General features: G+C 36.5%; 1 protein-coding gene across 9 annotated transcripts in view; it reads left to right on the forward strand.

The window, feature by feature from the left end:
• LOC123560785 (coatomer subunit zeta-1-like) overlaps nucleotides 1-23218 on the forward strand; it is a 38423-nt gene that overhangs the window by 9494 nt on the left and 5711 nt on the right. Inside the window, exons 7-10 of one of the 9 annotated variants that reach the window (XM_053552921.1) lie at nucleotides 31-51; nucleotides 5465-5488; nucleotides 17508-17528; nucleotides 17908-17946. The exons of 1 other annotated variant lie outside the window; for it this stretch is intronic. In XM_053552921.1, the coding sequence (XP_053408896.1) occupies nucleotides 31-51; nucleotides 5465-5488; nucleotides 17508-17528; nucleotides 17908-17931 (90 nt within the window). In that variant the 3' untranslated portion in view covers nucleotides 17932-17946. Of the gene's footprint in view, nucleotides 1-30; nucleotides 52-5464; nucleotides 5489-17507; nucleotides 17529-17907; nucleotides 17947-23218 lie in introns of those variants that run through there. 7 more of the 9 variants (XM_053552916.1, XM_053552917.1, XM_053552920.1 and 4 more) reach the window with 7 other exon arrangements.

The raw sequence follows: 23218 nt of genomic DNA on the forward strand, positions 1-23218 counted from the left end.
ATTAAATTTTCTTATTTCTACAAAAAAAAGCAATTGAAGTCAAAACTTGAGGTAAGTTATTATTGTGAGGGAGATGACATACTTTGGTTGGTAAAAACTTTTTGGCTTGAAAAAAAAAAAAGATTGAGGAATCTTTGTGAAAAGCTATGCTGGAGAATGTTGCAAAATATGTTAACAACTTAATAAGCAAATGAGCAGCCTGACCATTAAAGAAGCTTTACTTGGGATTCCAGTCCGACGGTAGAATATTTTGAACCACTGTGACTAAACAATTCCTTTGATAAATTGACCTAGGACAAGATATCAAAAGTAAACTGCTGGTGTTTATATTGGAGAACTTCACACACTTGCTAACAGATGAGATAGATGAGCCTGCCATGGGAAAACCAACATAGTGGCTTTCTGCGCAGTCTGGTCAGGATCCATGCTGTTCGCTTTCAAAGCCTATTACAATTAGAGAAACGGTTAGTGAACAGCATGGATCCTGACCAGACTGCACGGATGCGCAGGCTGGTCTGGATCCATGCTGGTTGCAAAGCCACTATGTTGGTTTTCTTATGGCGCGGCTCAGATTTCTTAACAGACCAGTGCTGAGATTTGTAACAGACCACTGACTGACAGAATACACGTGTCATAACAGACCAGTGACAGGTTTAATAACAAAAGCCAGACACATTTAATAATGGGCCATCAATGTTTTATGTAACAGATTTAATAACAAATCAGTGACAGGTCTACAGACCATTGATAGGTTTAAAGTAGTTCAAAACGTTCAGATAAAAAAAAAATTCTTCAATGTAGACTTTGGTTAAACCCTGATTTTTCAGAACTTCAGAAAATACATAGAAAATACAGCAATTAAAAAATAATTTGGGATTTAATATGGTGAAATAAGATATAAAACTCAGTGTGTTTGTTTTTGAGATATTTGTCCATGATTAAAGAGAGTCCTTCGCATTTCAGGCTGATTTGAAGACTTTATTTAGTATGATATAACATTTCAACAATTGTAATGTCATGATTTATCTTTAGAAAGATATTAATGTTGTCATTGTTATATCGTTACTCACAGGTTGCCATTCATTCATGAAATGATTTTCATATCCGTGTACAGAGTCTAGGGTTTATTCTACATTATCCGGATATATGATGTTACACCAGTACTTCCGGTTTATAATTAATTATGATGTGCAGAACTACATTAATTACAGACCAGTGACAAATATAATAATATACTTTTAATGGGTCTAGTAACAAACCAGTGAAGGGTCTATTAGCATGCCATTGCCATTGGCAGGATTAAAACTTGTGGTCATGAATTCAGTCCTCCTTCTCTCCCACCTGAAAAATAGCTAACTTCGGATAAGAGTTCTGTGTGGGGCTGCTTTACACCTTGCACATTAAAAGAACCAATGGTATACAGGATAAGCTTACACACAAGTAAGTTTTAGAACAGACCAGTGACGGGTTTCATAAGAAATCAGTGACAGGTTTAATAATGGACCATCGGCAGGCTTAATTTGAAACTATTTACAGGTTTAATAACAGACCAGTGATAGTGATAGTTTCATAATAGACCAATGATAGGGTTAATAAAAGGCCAGTGACAGTTTCATAACAGACCAGTGATAGTTTCATAATAGACCAATGATAGGGTTAATAACAGGCCAGTGACAGTTTCATAACAGACCAGTGATTGTGATAGTTTCATAATAGACCAATGATAGGGTTAATAAAAGGCCAGTGACAGGTTCATAACAGACCAGTGATTGTTTTATAATAGACCAATGATAGGGTTAATAAAGGCCAGTGACAGGTTCATAACAGACCAGTGATTGTTTCATAATAGACCAATGATAGGGTTAATAAAGGCCAATGACAGGTTAATAACAGACCAGTGATTGTTTCATAATAGACCAATGATAGGGTTAATAAAGGCCAGTGACAGGTTCATAACAGACCAGTGATTGTTTCATAATAGACCAATGATAGGGTTAATAAAGGCCAATGACAGGTTAATAACAGACCAGTGATTGTTTCATAATAGACCAATGATAGGGTTAATAAAGGCCAGTGACAGGTTCATAACAGACCAGTGATTGTTTTATAATAGACCAATGATAGGGTTAATAAAGGCCAGTGACAGGTTCATAACAGACCAGTGATTGTTTTATAATAGACCAATGATAGGGTTGATAAAGGCCAGTGACAGGTTCATAACAGACCAGTGATTGTTTTATAATAGACCAATGATAGGGTTGATAAAGGCCAGTGACAGGTTTCATAACAGACCAGTGATTGTTCCATGATAGACCAATGATAGGGCTGATCAAAGGCCAGTGACAGGTTCATAACAGACCAGTGATTGTTTTATAATAGACCAATGATAGGGTTAATCAAAGGCCAGTGACAGGTTCATAACAGACCAGTGATTGTTTCATAATAGACCAATGTTAGGGTTAATAAAGGCCAGTGACAGGTTCATAACAGACCAGTGATTGTTTCATAATAGACCAATGATAGGGTTAATAAAGGCCAGTGACAGGTTAATAACAGACCAGTGATTGTTTCATAATAGACCAATGATAGGGTTAATAAAGGCCAGTGACAGGTTCATAACAGACCAGTGATTGTTTTATAATAGACCAATGATGGGGTTGATAAAGGCCAGTGACAGGTTCATAACAGACCAGTGATTGTTTTATAATAGACCAATGATAGGGTTGATAAAGGCCAGTGACAGGTTTCATAACAGACTAGTGATTGTTCGATGATAGACCAATGATAGGGTTGATCAAAGGCCAGTGACAGGTTCATAACAGACCAGTGATTGTTTTATAATAGACCAATGATAGGGTTAATCAAAGGCCAGTGACAGGTTCATAACAGACCAGTGATTGTTTCATAATAGACCAATGTTAGGGTTAATAAAGGCCAGTGACAGGTTCATAACAGACCAGTGATTGTGATAGTTCCATAATAGACCAAAGATAGGGTTAATCAAAGGCCAGTGACAGGTTCATAACAGACCAGTGATTGTTTTATAATAGACCAATGATAGGTTCATAATAGACCAATGATTGTTTCATAATAGACCAATGATAGGGTTAATAAATGGCCAGAGACAGTTTTCATAACAGACTAGTGATAGTTTTATAATAGACCAATGATAGGGTTAATAAAAGGCCAGTGACAGGTTCATTGCACACCAGTGATTGTTTCATAATAGACCAATGATAGGATTAATAAAAGGCCAGTGACAGGTTTCATAACAGACCAGTGATAGTTTTATAATAGACCAATGATAGAGTTAATAGAAAGCCAGTGACAGGTTCATTACAGACCAGTGATTGTTTCATAATAGACCAATGATAGGATTAATAAAAGGCCAGTGACAGGTTTCATAACAGACCAGTGATAGTTTTATAATAGACCAATGATAGGGTTAATAAAAGGCCAGTGACAGGTTTCATAACAGACCAGTGATTGTTTCATAATAGACCAATGATAGGATTGATAAAAGGCCAGTGACAGGTTTCATAACAGACCAGTAATAGTTTTATAATAGACCAGTGATAGGATTAATAAAAGGCCAGTGACAGGTTTCATAACAGACCAGTGATTGTTTCATAATAGACCAATGATAGGATTAATAAAAGGCCAGGGACAGGTTTCATAACAGACCAGTGATTGTTTCATAATAGACCAATGATAGGATTGATAAAAAGCCAGTGACAGGTTTCATAACAGACTAGTGATAGTTGATAATAGACCAAGGATGGTGTTAATAGAAGGGCAGTGACAGGTTTCATAACAGTCCAGTGCAGGTTTCATGATAAACAGATAGAAACAAATGAGAACTAGATATTATGAGAAAATATCGTGAATAAGTCTCTGCTTCTTTGGTATATGCTGTAGCCTGAACTTTTTGACATTTCCTTTAGTTTTTATAGATGTATTGTTTTGTTGATAAATTATTTTACTATATTTGATGCCTGTAGATTTAGATTCCATTGGGTTGTTCTTAATTCAACATTGTCACTGAAGTCTAAAAGCTAGGTCATTTTTGGAGGGTTTATTGTTTGTTTAGTTTTCAAATTAGACATACATTTTGCATGAATGGGGCCTTTGTAGCCAAATGTTTAAGTTTGCTGACCTAGAATCAGTCTCCTCACCACTCTTGCTGGTTCGAAACCCTACTCAAGGTGTAACCAGCTCTGCATGAAATAATGCCTTGAGGAGCACATGGTGTCTTTATCAGTTAACAAAGCTTTAATGCTGCTAATGAAACCGGAATATTGTGCTCATTTGACCTAATCCAACACAATTATTTTTGCATGATAGTTTTTAAAAACAGCTTTTGTCGGAAATAGTTACTTATTAATTTCAAGCATTAGTTGTTGTAACTATAATAATGTTTCACGCTATTAATAATAAAATAATGGTGAGGTACCAGTGAAGTTTTAGTTTATTGTCTTGTCTCACTGTTTCTTTTGCTAAAAAATGGAATGGTTTTCATTGAGACTAGTGATATTAATAACTATCATATAACAAGGGGCATTATATAAGTTTCTTTAAATTTTCATTATAAAATGTGCCAAATTTAAATTCAGCTGCTATTAGTCTTTAGTATTACTATCATTGCCCTCACCATCATCATCTGCCTCCTCGTTATTAGCAGCATAAGCATCATTATCATCTGCTTCTTCATAATCAATCAACATATTTTGCTTCATATTATCAACATCAGCAGCAGTTGCAGCAGCATCTGCTTCTTCAGAATCATCATCATCATCATTTGCTTCTTCATCATCAGTAGCAACAACAACTGCAGCACTTGCTTCTTCATCATCTTATCTGCTTCTTCAGAATCATCATCATCATCATTTGCTTCTTCATCATCAATAGCAATAACAGCAGCACTTGCTTCTTCAGAATCATCATCATCATCATCATCATCTGCTTCTTCATTACTGCACTGTCAGTAGTCATCATTCACTTAAGAAAAGCAATAATTTTGGTCGGTGTTCATGAGAAATGAATGGCAGAATAGGGTCAGGAAATCCATGAAACACGCTAGCAATTCTATTCTGTTGTCCATTTTACTTGAACTCCGAAAAAAGATTATTTTCTTATTTTAACATTATACTTCCTTTCCATTTGTAAACAAGTTTTTATGTTATAAACTGCACATATGATATTGCATTTAACATTAAAATTAGCTTTACTTCCCGGCCATTCTGTTAACTAGACGGAACGACTGTGAAGTCATCTCGGGGAACATTCTCCCTGACTCTATGCGGATGTCATCAAAACAGCGGAGCGTTATCACTAAGCAGCATTGTCATGTCATAATTTTCAACGGAAAAGAATAGGGCCAATGTACATATTTGTCATCATCAGCAGCTTACGATAAATTTTGCTTTGTTGGTTAGATTTTTCTGATAGACTTTCTGCATTATAGGTGCCAATAAATTTAGGAAAGCAGGTAAGCCCACATTGCGGGCTAGGGTGTTAATATGAACACCCAGTAGCTTTCAGTTTTTCACTAGAAGGAATTTTAATAGTTGTAGATCATTGGCATACTAGCTGTTGACAAATACATATTCTTTAGAAAAAAATGTTAAAATCTGTTACTTCGTGTTTCTGCAAAATATATTTAAGAAACCTACTTTAAGTATATTAACTTGCTGTAAAAAAAGTAAGAGAATACATATGATAGGCAATAGCTAGTATACACTATTGAAATGGGAACATACATTATAGATTTGGGAATGCTTGTACAATTTACAAATGTATATAGAAAATTAGAACATAATTATTGCAATATAAAGGGTGATTATATGCACAATGATATTGCTTATACATTAGTATTCATAAATATTTGTAGCTTTCTAGAATAACTGAGTCATGCCGAAGTTGACTGATAATATTGCTTCTTTGGCAGATTGCTTAGGATTGTATTTGGTGTTTTTTTTTTTTGCCTGTGAATACTGTGTGTATGAAAATAGTATTTGGGCCTCCTTGGCAAAGTATTTTAGGTGGTGGACATCAAATCACTTGTGCCTCAACGATGGGTGTAGAAGTTTTTATGTGCGGATGCTATCTAGCAGTTTCCGTGGTTCTTCCCAGATACCTACACAACTATGCTTGAAACAGTGATTAGAGGGGCACCTCCACCAAAATCTAGAAAAGTTTCTGAATGGCCTATATTTTGTCAAATAATACAAATACATGGCATTTATATAGCGCAAAAATTATAAAATATTCTGTTGCGCTTTACAATTACATAACGCACATTTAAAACATATATTTTCAAAATATGAACAGGATTCTAGAACTTAGATTTAGACATATTATAAATACTATTTTATACCACTGCTGATATTTTGTGTTTAACAAGAGTACACTCATTGTTCATGAAACTGACTAAACAAATGTGTTTTCAGTTTTGATCTAAAGCTGGCTTCAGACAGAATGTCTTTCAGATAGCTAGGTAGAGCGTTCCACCATTTGGGACCAACGACGGCCATAGATCTGTCTGCTAATTTTGTTCGCCGTCTAGGGATGTTAAAGTTAGTGTCACTTTGTGATCGTAGTCTGTACCGTTGTCGAGTAGGTACAAACATTTCCCTCATAGATATACTGGAGCTGTATCATTGATGACACAGAAGACTATTACTAGGACTTTGAACATGACTCTAGCCTTAACTGGAAGCCAGTGTAATTCTTTTAGAAGTTCAGCACTTGGTTGTTCGTAGGAAGTATTCATGACTACTCTAGTTGCATGATTTTGGACTCGCTGTAGTTTGTTGATTTGGTAGGCTGGAGTTTCTGTAAATGAAGTCAATGTGGGAATGAACCAATCCAGTTGATTCAGTTGACTTTTGTGTGAGATGTTTCTTTATAGCCCTAAGGTTTCGTAACTGCACATGAGCTATCTGACACTTTTTCTGGATGAGATAGTCAAAGTTGAGTGTATTGGTCACGGTTACACCCAGGTCTCTGACATGATCAACGCATTTTACGTCACACCCACCAGCGTTTACACTTGTAATGTTCATTTTTGCTAACTGTCTAGTTCCATACATAATTATTTCAGTTTTAGACTGATTCATTTTCAGTTTGAAGGTTGTCATCCATTTTATGATTTCATTGAGACAACTGTCAAGTTGTTGAAGAACAGTTGTCTCACTTTCAGAATTTCCCGCTTGAATTTTTAACGGTTATGGTTATCCGCGTATCCATAGAGATCGGCTGGATATTTTTGCACTACTCGGTTGAGAGCCGATATATACAGGGTAAAGAACACAGGCCCGGCACAAGAACCCTGCGGGACACCGAACGTCAGTGGCTCAATGTCAGATGCTGACTGTTTGACTAAGACTTTCATTGTTCTGTTCATGAGATAAGATTCTATCCATTTCAAGGGAGTGTTATGAATACCAAATTCATCTTGAAGGATTTGAATCAGTATCGGGATATCGATGGTGGGATATCGATGGTATCGAACGCTGCACTCAAGTCGATCATGACCACGATTGTTACTTCATTTTTATGCCCCTGGCATCTACTGATGCGGGAGGCATATAGTGATCGTCCTGTCCGTCCGTTCGTTCATCCGTCCGTACGAGGTTAACTAAATGGGACCGTTCCGTCTAGCATCAATACCCCTTGCTAGAATGACTTGATACTAATGCAGATGTAACCTGTGAACATTCCTTATCTTCAGACATCACCTGACCTCAGTTTGACCTTGACCTTGACCTCATTTTGGACTTAGGTTGCTTTATATGGGCCATCTCTTGGTTAACTAAACGGGACCGACTTTCGTCTAGCATCAGTACCCCTTGCTAGAATGACTTGATACTACTGCAGATGTAACCTGTGAACATTCCTCATCTTCAAACATCACCCGACCTCAGTTTGACCTTGACCTCATTTTGGACTTAGGTTGCTTTATATGGGCCATCTCTTGGTTAACCAAATGGGACCGTTTCGTCTAGCATTAATACCGCTTACAAGAATGAATTGATACTAATACAGATGTAACCTGTGACCATTCCTCATCTTCAAACATCACCTGACCTCAGTTTGACCTTGACCTCGTTTTGGACTTAGGTTGCTTCGTATCGACAAGGATACCACTGGGGGCATCAAGCGTTTATTGAACACAGCTCCTTGTTATCTATGGTTTCCAAAAGATCATTATACATTTTGACCATTGCTGTTTCAACTCCGTGCTATTTTCTATAGGCACTTTGGTAAGCTGGGAGGAGATTGTTAGCTTCAATATGCTTATTGATTTAATTTAGTGCAGCTTTTTCAAGAATTTTGGAGAGGAATGTTAAATTTGACACCGGGCGATAGTTATGCAGTTCCAGTGGGAGACCTTTCTTCTTCAACAAAGGTTTGATTCTTTTCCACTCCTCAGGGAACACACCAGATAGTAGTGACACTTTGACTTTAAACCCAACAGAAACAAAATGAACCTTTTGTAACTTGCACATCCAGCTTGAAGCACACAAGATTCTCTTTCATGTCTGAAAAAATTGCCCAAATAGGAGAGGCATAAATACATCAGGGGTCTTTGTGGCTGAGTGGTTAAGGTTGTTTACTTATTATCATTTAACATGCTACTCAGGGTTTGAGCCTTGCTTGGTTCATCATACCAGGAAGTCAGAAATAAAAATAATAATAATAATAATAATAATAAATTCTTTATTTAAAGAGGGTAAGACTCATTAAGTTTCATGCATAACATACAAATCTTATTTTCAATGAGGCCCTCTAACAGACACAAAACCATTCACTCATACAAATGAAAATGTCACAGTCATTCCATAGAGCAGACTTGTAAAGAAGAAAAACACATGTTAACAGTCACATAACATAACTCTACACTGTGTTGATTAATAGAAAGTTTCTAAGCAAATATTTAAATGAATTTATTGTGGTAGCATTTCTTATTGAGTAAGGTATGTCTTTCCAAATTCCTACAGCCATAAAAGAAAACAAACGTTTAAGAAAACTTGTTTTAGGTCGAAGGTGCTGTAGATGAAATTTCGTATTAGAACGAAGGCTATAGTATGTATTGTCACAAATTTCAATAGTGTCACAAATATAAGATGGTGCAAGCTTATTTAATGCTTTATAAACCAAAACACCAATATTGTAAGAAAGGCTGATGGTTCTACCTAAATGCCAACCTTTGCCATAAATAATGCTTTAGGCTTTGTTGGTTTGAACTGCAAATCCATTGAATGCAAGTTGTATTTAAGAAATATTTTTTAATTTCGTGATTTTCAACTGTGTCTTTTAGTGGGTACATCAGATTATGTTTTCAGAATTTGCTAGTACATTGAGATACTACTCAGTTATACATGTATAATGTGTGAACCAGTTGCACACACTGAACACTTGCATTTTTTTCACCACAGTAAATTGGAACAAGGGCAGTAGTTGTGCACAATAAACACTTGCTTTGCTTTTACCACAGTAACTATGAACAACTGTATTGCTTTCATCACAGTAAATTTGAACAAGGGCAGTAGTTGTGCACAATAAACACTTGCTTTGCTTTTACCACAGTAACTATGAACAACTGTGTTGCTTTCATCACAGTAAATTTGAACAAGGGCAGCAGTTGTGCAAGGTAAAAAGTTGCTTATATGAACCTAATCGCATGTGTTTCAAGGCATTGCGGTTAAGGTCACTGACATCGAATCACTTGCCTCTCACCTCTGTTCGTTTGATATTCATGTAAGGAAGCCATCTGTTTGGCTTGTGGAAGGACAGTGGTTCTACCCAGGTGCCGAGTTGTATCTAAAATATTGTCTGGTAGCGCACCTAGGTTTTTTTCAACCATCAAAAGTTGGATAATCGCAGTATGACATGAACTGTGTTGATGTGACTTAAAGCTCAACACCCGTTCTGATTCAAGTGGCGAACTTGGTAGTTACTTCCAGAGAACAGGTTAGTACTGGTACAGGATCAAGGACCACTTGTTAGGTTAATTGCCCATTGTAACATAACTGAAATACTGTTGAAAAAGTGTGCTTAACTCAAAACAAACAAACAAAAAACCCAACAGTCCCATTTGGTGCTGGTATAACAACTTGACTTGAGGCCACTGCCTTACCTTTGCATGATTGTAAGAGGCGACTTATATGGTCTGAACACTTTGTTGTATCTCTCTGATTCCAGCAGGTATAAAAGATTTGATTTAATAGCTCACATTTTTATTCTAATGTAAATGAGATGTAAAGAGAAAATTTCCATAATATTAAAATATATAAAACCCAGTAAAGCAAACAAATGAACTATTTTTTGATGTGTAAAGACACTAAAATACAAATGTTACCAAATAAGCTTCAGGATTTTTTCGCAGTTATAGAATTATATTTAACTGTGGCATACCGGTTTCACTAAGTAGAAGATCAGCGTATTAGGTCAAAGGTTCTACATTTGGGGCATGTACATTTAAGTTTTTCATTTGGACGTTCGGCGATATATGACCATTTTGTGTCGATTCACTGTAAAACCCAACTCACTCATTTGGACGTAGTGTTCAGGATCGTCCTCTACCAGATTTATTCAAAGAATATCACTCCTTGTAGAATTCGGGTTCCATGGAAACCAAAAGGAAAAAGCTTTAAAAATCTCCTTCTTAGAAACCATTTGCGTGATTTTGAAATAATTTGACAGGAATTATCCTTGGGTGATCTTCTTCTAAGATGATTTAATGGATTCTCCAGATTTGTTAAAAACATGGCCTGCAGGGGTGTATTCACTATTCACGTTTCCTATAAATATATAGTGGAAATCATAAAATCTTCTTGTCAGAAACTGCTAGCCAGATTTTAAAATAATTTCATACAAATGTTCCTTTAGTGACCCTGTACCAAGAATGTTCAGATTATTCTGATTGTGTATAAAACATGGCGGCCAGGGTTTTTGGTCACTTTTCCCAATATGTATATTGTTGAAAATTTAAAAATCTTGTCAGAATCTGCTAGCCTGATTTCAAAACAATTCTACACAAATGTTCCTTGGGTGAGCTTCTACCAAGATTGTTCAAATCATTCAGATTCCTCAAAGACTTGGCTGCCTGGAGCTGTTGTCAATTTTCCTTATATGTACATTTATATAAAGTGGAAATTTCGAAAATCTTCTCAGAAACTGCCGTCCTGGTTTTGAAATAATTTCACACAGAAATTCCTTGGGTGAGCCTCTACCAAGATTGTTCAAATTATTTGATTTGTTAAAAAACATGGCCACCAGGGAGGCTTGGTAAGTTTTCCCTTTATGTATGTAATGAGGAATTGGATGACACTCTACCAAGATTTTTCATATTAATCAGATCTGTAAAAAACGTGGCCTCCAAAGGTAGCTCATTACCAAAATTATTAACTTTTTGAGCTTTAATACTCAAGTGAGTGATATAGAGACGTTATGGCCCTCTTGTTACATTAAGTTATATATGGAAAAACAACCAGGACTTGAATTTTGGATACTTATACATGTCAGTGATACCAGCTTTGACTGCTTAAGGTTATATCTTCACAGTCAAGGTCACACAGATCATTTATCTAGTTTTCTTGACTTGGTCATATCTGCGATATTTCAGGAAGAATGGTTTCTATACTAAATGTTATGGTTGCCTTTCAATAGAGTTAGTGTTTTGACATACCGTATAAGTACAGTCTAACTTGACTAACGGTCACCTCCGTTCAGCGGTCATTTTATGACGCCCCCAACAGATTTTCCTCTATTTCATCACTTTATTCAGCGGCCACCTCCCGTCCGTGGCCAGCGGCCACCGAAATTGCCTCCCGACCGCCATATTTGACCCCTTTCAGCGGCCATGTTTCTTCCAAAACCAATTATTTTTAGGCGATAATCGCCGAAGATACCTGATTTTTGAGAAACACGTTATTGCTTAGTTTCGCATGAATTCACCACAAGAACGACAAAATGACATGAGCTTCTCAATTAAAACTGATAATCAAAGATGTGATCCTCTTTTTGTTAGATCAAATGGCCAGTAATTATCGGCAATTAGCGTGTCACCTCGTGTCAAATTTGATGTTCACAGTTTGATCTCGGTTAAAGATAATTCTCCATATCTAATTAGTAGCATAATATTGTGTTTTTTTCATATTTCTTTCATCAAAATACTATTAAATACTTATTTCTGCGGGCTTAATATTCTGCGATTTTTTGAAAAATGAGGTGGTATTAAATTTCTGCGTACCTTATTTCTGCGGTGCCTTCCTCCTCAAGTTGATGGGATTTATTTCTGCAGTCCTGTATTCACCGGTTGATTCATTAATTTCAATTAGACCTATTAATTTCAATTAGATGGGTACGTATTTTGTTGTTATTTTGACAGTTATGTTGGTTTCCGGTTTAAAAATAAAAGATGACGGATACTGATGTAACATCGTCATCATCACATAATGTTGAGTGTTAAACGCAAGGAGAAACAGTCATTTTATAAATACGGTCATGCCAAACAGAAAAATGGCATATTTATATCTATATTTTGCAAACATTCTCATGTGTGCATTGTAACAGTATGATATTTTTAGCTCACCTGTCACATAGTGACAAGGTGAGCTTTTGTGATCACCCTTCGTCCGTCGTCAGTCCGTCCGTCCGTGCGCCAACAATTTTGTGTCTGCACGATAGTGGTTTCGTTTATAATTTAATTTTAACCAAACTTGCACACAACTTGTATCACCATAAGATCTCGGTTCCTTTCTTGAACTGGCCAGATCCCATTATGGGTTCCAGAGTTATGGCCCCTGAAAGGGCCAAAATTAGCTGTTTTGACCTTGTCTGCACAATAGCAGCTTTATTTATGATTTGATTTTTACCAAACTGGCACACAACTTGTATCACCATAAGATCTTGGTTCTTTTCTTGAACTGGCCAGATCCCATTATGGGTTCCAGAGTTATGGCCCCTGAAAGGGCCAAAATTAGCTATTTTGACCTTGTCTGCACAATAGCAGCTTCATTTATGATTTGATTTTAACCAAACTTGCACACAACTTGTATCACTATAAGATCTTGGTTCCTTTCTTGAACTAGTTAGATTCCATTATGGGTTCCAGAGTTATGGCCCCTGAAAGGGCCAGAATTGGCTATTTTGACCTTGTCTGCACAATAGCAGCTTCATTTATGATTTGAATTTAATAAAACTTGCACAAAACTTGTATTGCCATAAGGTCTCAGTTCCTTTGTTGAACCGGCCAGATCCCTTAATGAGTTCCAGAGTTATGGCCCCTGAAAGGGCCAAAATTAGCTATTTTGACCTTGTCTGCACAATAGCAACTTCATTTATGATTTGATTTTAACCAAACTTGCACACAACTTGTATCACCACAAGATCTTGGTTCCTTTCTTGAACTGGCCAGATTCCATCATGGGTTCCAGAGTTATGGCCCCTTAAAGGTCCAAAATTGGCTATTTTGGCTTTTGCAGCCATATAGAGACTTCATTTATGGTTTTATTTGATACAAACTTCCAAAATATCTTCCAACAACAATAAATCTTGGATTCCATGACAAATCAGATCCAGTCGTAGATTCCAGAGTTATTTTATATCTGATTACCTCCCCTGATTGTAGTCAAAATGGATTTATATCAGTAAGTACTTATAGGACTTATTTGAAATTTCATTATTGTCATTAGTTGGACTGAGCCAATCAGGGTAGATAACTATGGACTGATTTTATGTCAAATTACCTCCCTTTATTAGCTCACCTGTCACAAAGTGACAAGGTGAGCTTTTGTGATCACGCAGCATCCGTTGTCCATCCGTGCGTGCTTGCGTAAACTTTTGCTTGTGACCACTCTAGAGGTCACATTTTTCATGGGGTCTTTATGAAAATTGGGCAGAATGTTCACCTTGATGATATCTAGGTCAAGTTCGAAACTGGGTCACATGCGGTCAAAAACTAGGTCAGTAGGTCTAAAAATCGAAAAACCTTGTGACCTCTCTAGAGGCCAAATATTTCACAAGATCTTCATGAAAATTGGTCAGAATGTTCACCTTGATGATATCTAGGTCAAGTTCAAAAGTGGGTCACGTGCCATCAAAAACTAGGTCAGTAGGTCAAGTAATAGAAAAACCTTGTGACCTCTCTAAAGGCCATATTTTTCATGGGATCTGTATGAAAGTTGGTCTGAATGTTCATCTTGATGATACCTAGATCAAGTTCGAAAGTGGGTCATGTGCCATCAAAAACTAGGTCAGTAGGTCAAAAAATAGAAAAACCTTGTGACCTCTCTAAAGGCCATATTTTTCATGGGATCTGTATGAAAGTTGGTCAGAATGTTCATCTTGATTATATCTAGGTCAAGTTCGAACCTGGGTCACGTGCGTTCAAAAACTAGGTCAGTAGGTCTAAAAATCGAAAAACCTTGTGACCTCTCTAGAGGCCATACTTATGAATGGATCTCCATAAATGTTGGTCAGAATGTTCATCTTGATGATATCTAGGTCAAGTTCGAAAGTGAGTCACGTGCCGTCAGAAACTAGGTCAGTAGGTCAAATAATGAAAAAACGTTGTGACTTCTCTAGAGGCTATATTTTTCATGGGATCTGTATGGAAGTTGGTCTGAATGTTTATCTTGATGATATATAGGTCAAATTTGAAACTGGGTCAATTGCTGTCAAAAAATAGGTCAGTAGGTCTTAAAATAGAAAAACATTGTGACCTCTCTAGAGGCCATACCATTGAATGGATCTTCATGAAAATTGGTCAGAATGTTAGGTCAAGTTTGAAACTGGGTCACGTGCCATCAAAAACTAGGTCAGTAGGTCAAATAATAAAAAAAACCTTGTGACCTCTCTAGAGGCCATACTTTTCATAGGATATGTATGAAAGTTGGTCAGAATGTTCATCTTGATGATATCTATTTCAGGTTTAAAACTGGGTCAACTGCGGTCAAAAACTAGGTCAGTAGGTCTAAAATTAGAAAAATCTTTTGACCTCTCTAGAGGCCATATTTTTCAATGGATCTTCATGAAAATTGGTCTGAATGTTCACCTTGATGATATCTAGGTCAGTTTCGAAACTGGGTCACGTGCGGTCAAAAACTAGACCAGTAGGTATAAAAATAGAAAAACCTTGTGACCTCTCTAGAGGCCATATTTTTCATGAGATCTTCATGAAAATTAGTGAGAATGTTCACCTTGATGATATCTAGGTAAAATTCAAAACAGGGTCACGTACCTTCGAAAACTAGGTCAATAGGTCAAATAATAGAAAAACCTTGTGACCTCTCTAGAGACCATATTTTTCAATGGATCTTCATGAAAATTCGTCAGAATTTTTATCTTGATAATATCTAGGTCAGTTTCAAAACTGGGTCACATGAGCTCAAAAACTAGGTCACTATGTCAAATAGTAGAAAAAACGACGTCATACTCAAAACTGGGTCATGTGGGAACAGGTGAGCGATTCAGGACCATCATGGTCCTCTTGTTTCAAATTAAAATGGGTATATCTCAGTAACTAATGAAGATACTGATCTGAAATTTCATTTATGTCAACAGATTTATTTGGCAGATCCTTCTTTTGTTCACTTACAATAATTTTCTTTTTAATTACTTCCCTTTTACGTTAATATAAATAGCTTATTTTTAGTAACTTTTTTATTACTGGCCATAGGGAAAAACCGAGACCACTTTTCTGTGGTACAACATGGATGGTACCTCCAATTTTTAGGTGCATTTTGACATATCTGTACCTTGTAAGAATTTTTTTTCTTTTTGGTTAAATTTCTCTCCTTTGTTGTTCCTGTCCTTTGGACTTAGATATTTTTTCTGAGGACCTTCTTGTCCTCAAGTGCAATGATAACAGGTGAGCGATATATGGCCATCATGGCCCTCTTGTTTGTTAATCACACCTTTTTCAAGTCTCATACAAATAACGGTAAATATGACGATCGTCACACGGCTCAGTTGACAATAGACACAAAGGATATAATGGATTGTGTTTGTCACATAATTTAAGAAAATTGAAACCGACAGCTGACTGCGCAATGGTGAACGAAAATCAAAATGAATTCGATGTTTTTAATTATGGTTTATTCAACAGCAAAACAATGTTTCGACTTGCTATGGTGGCCTTCGGCTACTTGTGGGACAAAAGCTGATAACGCTACCGGACATTGTCTTATACTTAACCGGATTATAATGGCGGCTTGTATCATCGTATCACGTCATGTCAGGACACAATTTTCTGCGGATTTTAAATCTGCGGTCTTAACGTCTTCCGCAGAAAACGCAGAAATAAAGTTCCCGCAGAAAAAAGAACTTACAAGGTATATTAAAAAAGGTCAGATTCAAGTGAGTGCCCTGTGACAGCCCTCTTATTCACCTGTAAACATTTATAGACAAAGCAAATGGTAAGAAATTTGTAGAGTTGTGTTTACGGCACGCAAATTTTGTTTGAAATAGATGAACGTAGAGAAAAAGTAATTTCATAAGAGAAATCATGAAAAAGTAAGTTTGGAATACCAATCAATACAAGTATGATGTTGTAGATGCTTTAGGTTTAAGGGTCACTCTTCTTTATTTCATCTTTTAATAGGGAATTGATTCTACGATTTGGCGCAGAAAATCGGGATAGATCCCCCTATGGTAACATGCGATATACTGAATGAGATATATTACTATCGAATTAAAAAATGTGTACTTTAGGCACGTGCACAGAGTGTCTGACTTCGGATTTTTTGGGAGAATACACTTTTTCTTTTTGCCTAATAAGCGTCCACATAACTTGTCCGAACCGCGACGTCTTGCACATCAGTACAAATGTGGACAGTGTTTTTATTCCAAAATCTGCTTTTAAATTGATAGGGAATCGATCCTGCGTGAAGCGACGAAAATCGGTATTGATCCCTCTACAGTAAAATGCGATATACCGAATGAGATATTTACTGTTGACTTGAAAAATGTGTCCTTTGGTCCGTGCCGTCATTAGACAGTTCTTTTCAAATGTTATGGGATGAATTGAAGTCTGGTCGATTCCCGATTGAGGCAGTGCCTTATTTCATATTATATCAGGGCTCAAGCTAGGATAGGCAAGGTTTAAATTGTCTGTCTCTCTCTATCTGACAGTTTCTCTAGGACTGTGTACTTTTCACTTTGACAAGTATCTGTCTGTCTTTCATTCTTTCTTTTATGTTTCCTTCTTTCTATCTCAACAGTATGATAGTACCTAATTACAGGTAGAAAATAATGTCAAAGCTTCTCCACTGGTGTACAGAGCTTTTCTACTGATGCTCAAAAATTCTCCACTAGTGCTCAAGTTATCTCCACCAATGCTTAAAACTTCTAAAACACATTGTTTTTAGAATAAAAGGGAAGATAGAAATTGTGTGTGCTTTAAATTGTTTTTTAAGGTTAAAGTGAGGCTGTGAGAAAGAGTTTATAACAATCTTTTTTATGAAGTAACTAATGTGTATGATATTTTTTCCACTATAAAGCAAATCAGGTCTAAACTGGAGGTAAGTTTTGGTATCAAGTGGGATAACTCTTGTGGGTTCTTCATTTACAGTTATTTGAGTTCCCTCCCATGGTTTATCTAATAAAAACATGTTTTTTCATTTGCAGATAAATAAAGTAATGCCAAAGGTGATATCTGAAATAATTTTAAGTTATAGCGATCATTTTAAATTTATTAGGTTTACTAAGATCCTGTTAATACATTAAGTTTGAATCTGTATGAATATCCATAGCAGTTTATCATTAGTCTTTAATTTTAAAAATAGAAAACATTAGTTATTCTAAAAATACTTACTTACTTACTTACTTACTTATACTTTACTTACTTTGAAATTGCTTTAATTTCTATATAATTTGTTCCTTGCTATATTTCTCTGACAGTATTTTACAACCAAAGGATTTTAAACAAAAATTATGGTAAATCTTGCAAAGGATTGGTGCCCATTTTCTGTCCATATCAGTTTTAGTCTCCATTTCTCTGTATTTCATTTTTGTTCTCAGGTGAAATGAATATATTTGGGGTTGGTCCCATGTTAAGCCTGTTTCTAGCACATATATATGAGCCACGCCATGAGGAAACCAACATAGTGGCTTTGCGACCAGCATGGATCCAGACCAGCCTGCACATCCGCGCAGTCTGGTCAGGATCCATGCTGTTCGCTTTTGAAGCCTATTACAATTAGAGAAACCGTTAGTGAACAGCATGGATCCCGATGAGACTGCGCGGATGCGCAGGCTGGTCTGGATCCATGCTGGTCACAAAGCCACTATGTTGGTTTTCTCATGGCGCGGCTCAATTATGTACACATGTATATTGTATAATGTGAATCTTAAAAAAGAAATGTGCATAATGGTATTGTACTAAATGTTGTATTATTTTAAATAACTTGAATACGATACATATCCTTTAAACTGTGAAGTGGAGATCTAATGGTTAAGGTGCTGGTAGCACAACCTGAAGTCATGGGTTTGAGCCCGCACTGAGGTCATAACTGTACCTACTCATATAACTTCAGTACTGCAGACTTAAGAGTGATTAAAATAAGCTTTAAGCCTCACCATCATTTAGCTAGAATAAATGAGTTTGAACTAAACTATGGCATCAATTTGTTTTATTAGCTCACCTGTCACATAGTGACAAGGTGACCTTTTGTGATCACCCATCCTCTGTGCGTCCGTGCGTCAATAATTTCTTCATTTATGATTTTATTTTAACCTAACTTGCACACAACTTGTATCACCATAAGATTTCGGTTCCTTTCTTGAACTGGCCGTATTCCTTTATGGGTTCCAGAGTTATGACCCCTGAAAGGGCCAAAATTAGCTATTTTGACCTTGTCTGCACAATAACAGCTTTATTTATGATTTGATTTTTACCAAACTTGCACACAACTGATATCACCATAAAATCTTGGTTCCTTTCTTGAACTGGCTAGATTCCATTATGGGTTCCAGAGTTATGGCCCCTGATAGGGCCAGCATTAGCTATTTTGACCTTGTCTGCACAATAGCAGCTTCATTTGTGATTTTATTTTAACCAAACTTGCACACAACTTGTATCACCATAAGATCTTGTTTCTTTCTTGGACTGGCCAGATTCCGTTATGGGTTCCAGAGTGATGGCCCCTGAAATGGCCAAAATTAGCTATTTTGACCTTGTCTGCACAAAAGCAGCTTCATTTATGATTTGAATTTAATCTTACTTGCACAAAACTTGTGTCATCATAAGATCTCGGTTCCTTACTTGAACCGGCCAGATCCCTTAATGGGTCCCAGAGTTATAGCCCCTGAAAGGGCCAAAATTAGCTATTTTGACCTTGTCTGCACAATAGCAGCTTCATTTATGATTTGATTTTAACCAAACTTGCACACAACTTGTATCACCACAAGATCTCGGTTTCTTTCTTGAACTGGCCAGATTCTATTATTGGTTCCAGAGTTATGGCCCCTGATAGGGCCGGAATTAGCTATTTTTTGCTTGTGAACACGATAGAGACAACATTTTGCCATCAACTTTAATCAAACTTGCACACGACTTGTATTGGCATAATATTTTGGTTCTTTTAGAAAACTGGCCAGATTCCAACATAGGTTCCAGAGTTACGGCCCCTTAAAGGTCCAAAATATACCATTTTGGCTTTTGCAGCCATGTAGAGACTTCATTTATGGTTTTATTTGATACAAACTTGCAAAATATCTTCAACAACAGTATATTTTGGATTCCATGATGGATCTGTCAGATTCAGTCATAGGTTCTGGAGTTATTTTATATCTGATTACCTCCCATGATTTTAATCAAAATGGATTTATATCAGTAAATACTTATAGGACTCATTGTCATTAGTTGGACTGAGACAATCAGGGTAGATGACTATAGACTTATGTCAAATTACCTCCCTTTTTTTCAAATTAAAATGAGTATATCTCAGTAAGTAATGAAGATACTGATCTGAAATTTTATTTATGCCATCACATGGACTTGGACAATCAGTTTAGGTACATATTGACTGAATTTATGACTAATTACCTCCCTTTTTTTGTATGTAAATGAATATACATTAGCAGCTTCTAATGAGATTGGTTTTAAATGTTATTTAAGTCTTCCAGGGTAAGGAATAGTCATGCTAGTACAAAAATGCAGCATTTGAGCCAAGGACCCTCAAACTTGGTATGGAGATTGGCTTTGACTAGTATGTGACCCATAGGTCAAAAGGGACTGTTACAAGAAAATATTTATCCTGATGCTATTTAATGTGTATGCCAAATGATCTATGTCAAAACTTGATCTTATCATTAAGAGCAATGGTACTCAGATGAACGATATAGGGCCATCATGGCCCTCTTGTTGTCTTTTTTAGGTCTAACACACGTAGTTTAGGTCATGTGACTGCCCAGTTTTAAGGGTGGAGAAATTAAGGCCTTGACTGCATTTCCAAGCTTTAGTTTTCAGCATCGATACTTACTGGAACATCTAAGCATTTGTAAGCTAGATGCAGTCAGTAAAGAAAATGTCTTTTCACTCAAGATTGATAATAACTGTTGATTGTGATTTCATTAGCAAACACATACAGTCAAACTTCTTTCATTTGAGCTCGGATAATTCGAACACCACCCGTTGCTCAAACTCATCTTCAGGTCGTGGCAAAACCCATATATGAGCCGTGCCATGAGAAAACCAACATAGTGGGTTTGCGACCAGCATGGATCCAGACCAGCCTGCGCATCCGCGCAGTCTGGTCAGGATCCATGCTGTTCGCTAACAGTTTCTCCAATTCCAATAGGCTTTAAAAGCGAACAGCATGGATCCTGACCAGTCTGCGTGGATGCACAGGCTGGTCTGGATCCATGCTGGTCGCAAACCCACTATGTTGGTTTTCTCATGGCATGGCTCATATAATGTATTTTGTTCGGTGGCTTGTACTACCGATAACTCAAACAAGTTTTGCTGGTCCCGTCAAGTTTGACTGTTATGTACTCAAAAAGCATCTGAGAAAATGAATTTTTTAACCAAGATGCTTGCTACATGTTAAACTGCATGTTTAAACTTTTAGATTAAAGTGTTTTCAGGTAAATGTAATTCCTGGTGGGGGAACTTAGTTTATTTCCAATATGTTTAACCCTTATCATGCTGGACACTATTGATTCTGCCTTTGTGACCAGTGTAGATCATGATCAGCCTGCACATCCATGCAGTCTGATCATGATCTGCACTGTTGCTATTCAGCCAGTGTCTTTTTGGTAAGCACCCCTTTTAACAGTTAATAGTACTGTCCAAATTGGAAAATAGACAAGTTCAGTATAGAAATTTAGCAAGGTAAGGGTTAAGGACATATCGTACTGGTATGGAATCAGGGATTCACTCTTAGGTCCACTTTCTGGAGCAGCCAGTACTAGTTTCATATGAACAGGCATGGTCATGACTGCAGTGGGGCTTGAACCCATGACCTCCAGTTTTGAGTGGCTGACAACTTCACCACTAGACCACCTCTCCCTTGAGAACGGGAGAGGGAAAATATCACATTTAAAGCTGGAACGTGATCACATGACTGTAGCAGTTGGTGTGAATTTATAGCTTTAAAGTTCCACTTTGTTGTAACAGGAGGTGTGACTTTAAACCAAATAAAACAAACACCACGCAAACATATTTGCAAACGTTTATTCTCAGTTTTCATTTTAAGGCATTTTTTTTAAAACATGGCAGTCATTGCAGTAAAATACAAGAAGTTTTTCAAGTAGCTCATAATTCTAAATGTCAAATACTTGTAGGATTTTTGGTTTTTGATCTTCCATTTTAATGCACTTGTCTAGTCAGTGTATGGTGAATACACCCTAATAGCAAAGAAACAAGAGATTGGATGAGTTGATAATCCCAAACATATATTTACATGCAGTTGTTGTTCTCACGAATAGGATTATTGTTACCATACCACCCATAAACCTTTAGGAGGGGGTATATTGGAGTCATCTTGTCGGTGTGTGCATGCATCCGGTTGTGCACCTGCGATAGTATGGAAAGAATGGATAGATTGAGTTCAGTTTTGGTACATAGGTATGTCTTCATAACATACAGGTCAAGAATGATTTTGATTTCTATCCTCTTATTTTTGCCAGAGTTTTGGCCCATTTTTGACTTAAAACTCTGTAAAATGATGATTGCTGTTTGATAACTTGGATGAAATAGAATTCATTTTTTAAGTACACAGGTAAATGGTCATAAAATCACAGGTTTAATTTTAATCACAATTCTTCAATTTTTGGCAAAATTATGGCCCTTTTCAGACTTAAAATTTTGCAAAATGTTCATGTCCGGGTGATAATTTTTTAAAGGATGATTTGATTTAATTCATTTTTGGTATTTGGATAGATATTATATTATAAAATACAGGCCATTATTCATTATTCCCAGGTAAACTTCTTACATAGTCAAGTAGTTCTAAAAATAAGGTTCTTTACAGACATTTTAGGGCAGTAAAGTAGGTCTTTATATGGTACAGGAAGGCGGTGTTATAAGGGTATTGTTTAGCCTGCCAAAAGGCTAATGGCTCTCGTTTTGATTAATATACATAGATGAGGTTACGATTTCATGCTTGTATGTGTACAATTACATGCAGAACTTCATTCTTGATTTCAGTGTCTGACTGTGGTGTCAAAATTATGACCATTACATTGTTTATTAAGTTTAGCATTATACACTCATATATTCTTGGTAAAGTTTTAAATGTGTAACAAACAACCTAATTAGATTTATTATACAAGTCTAAAATTGGTTAATCAGATTTTGGTCAAGTAACATCTTTAACATCGGATAATTTATGCATGTTTATGCTCATTTGAAGCTTCCTTACTGGGGGTATTTTCTGAGAATAGGGAGAGCTTATGCATTCACCCTTGGGTCAGTGTCTGGATTGGTTGAAGTTTTTTTTATGAAGTCCAGTATCTTCCTCATTACTTAAGACCTATTCTAATACACGTGTAAAATATTTGCATTAACAATATGTCTATATAGCTGAAATTCAGAAGAAATGCAAGTTTGAAAAAAGTTGTTATTACCTCCCTTTGCCTCTCTTGGTTATTGTTTGGAAATGTGAATCTTGAAGATACAGGCTTTTTTAGAACCCAGATATCTTATCAAATGCAGATGTAAAACAAGAAATTACATTGAAATAAAAAGATATTCGCAGCTTTTTCAAAA

The sequence above is a fragment of the Mercenaria mercenaria genome, chromosome 10 (assembly GCF_021730395.1).
Source record: "Mercenaria mercenaria strain notata chromosome 10, MADL_Memer_1, whole genome shotgun sequence".
NCBI classification, from domain to species: Eukaryota; Metazoa; Mollusca; class Bivalvia; order Venerida; family Veneridae; genus Mercenaria; species Mercenaria mercenaria.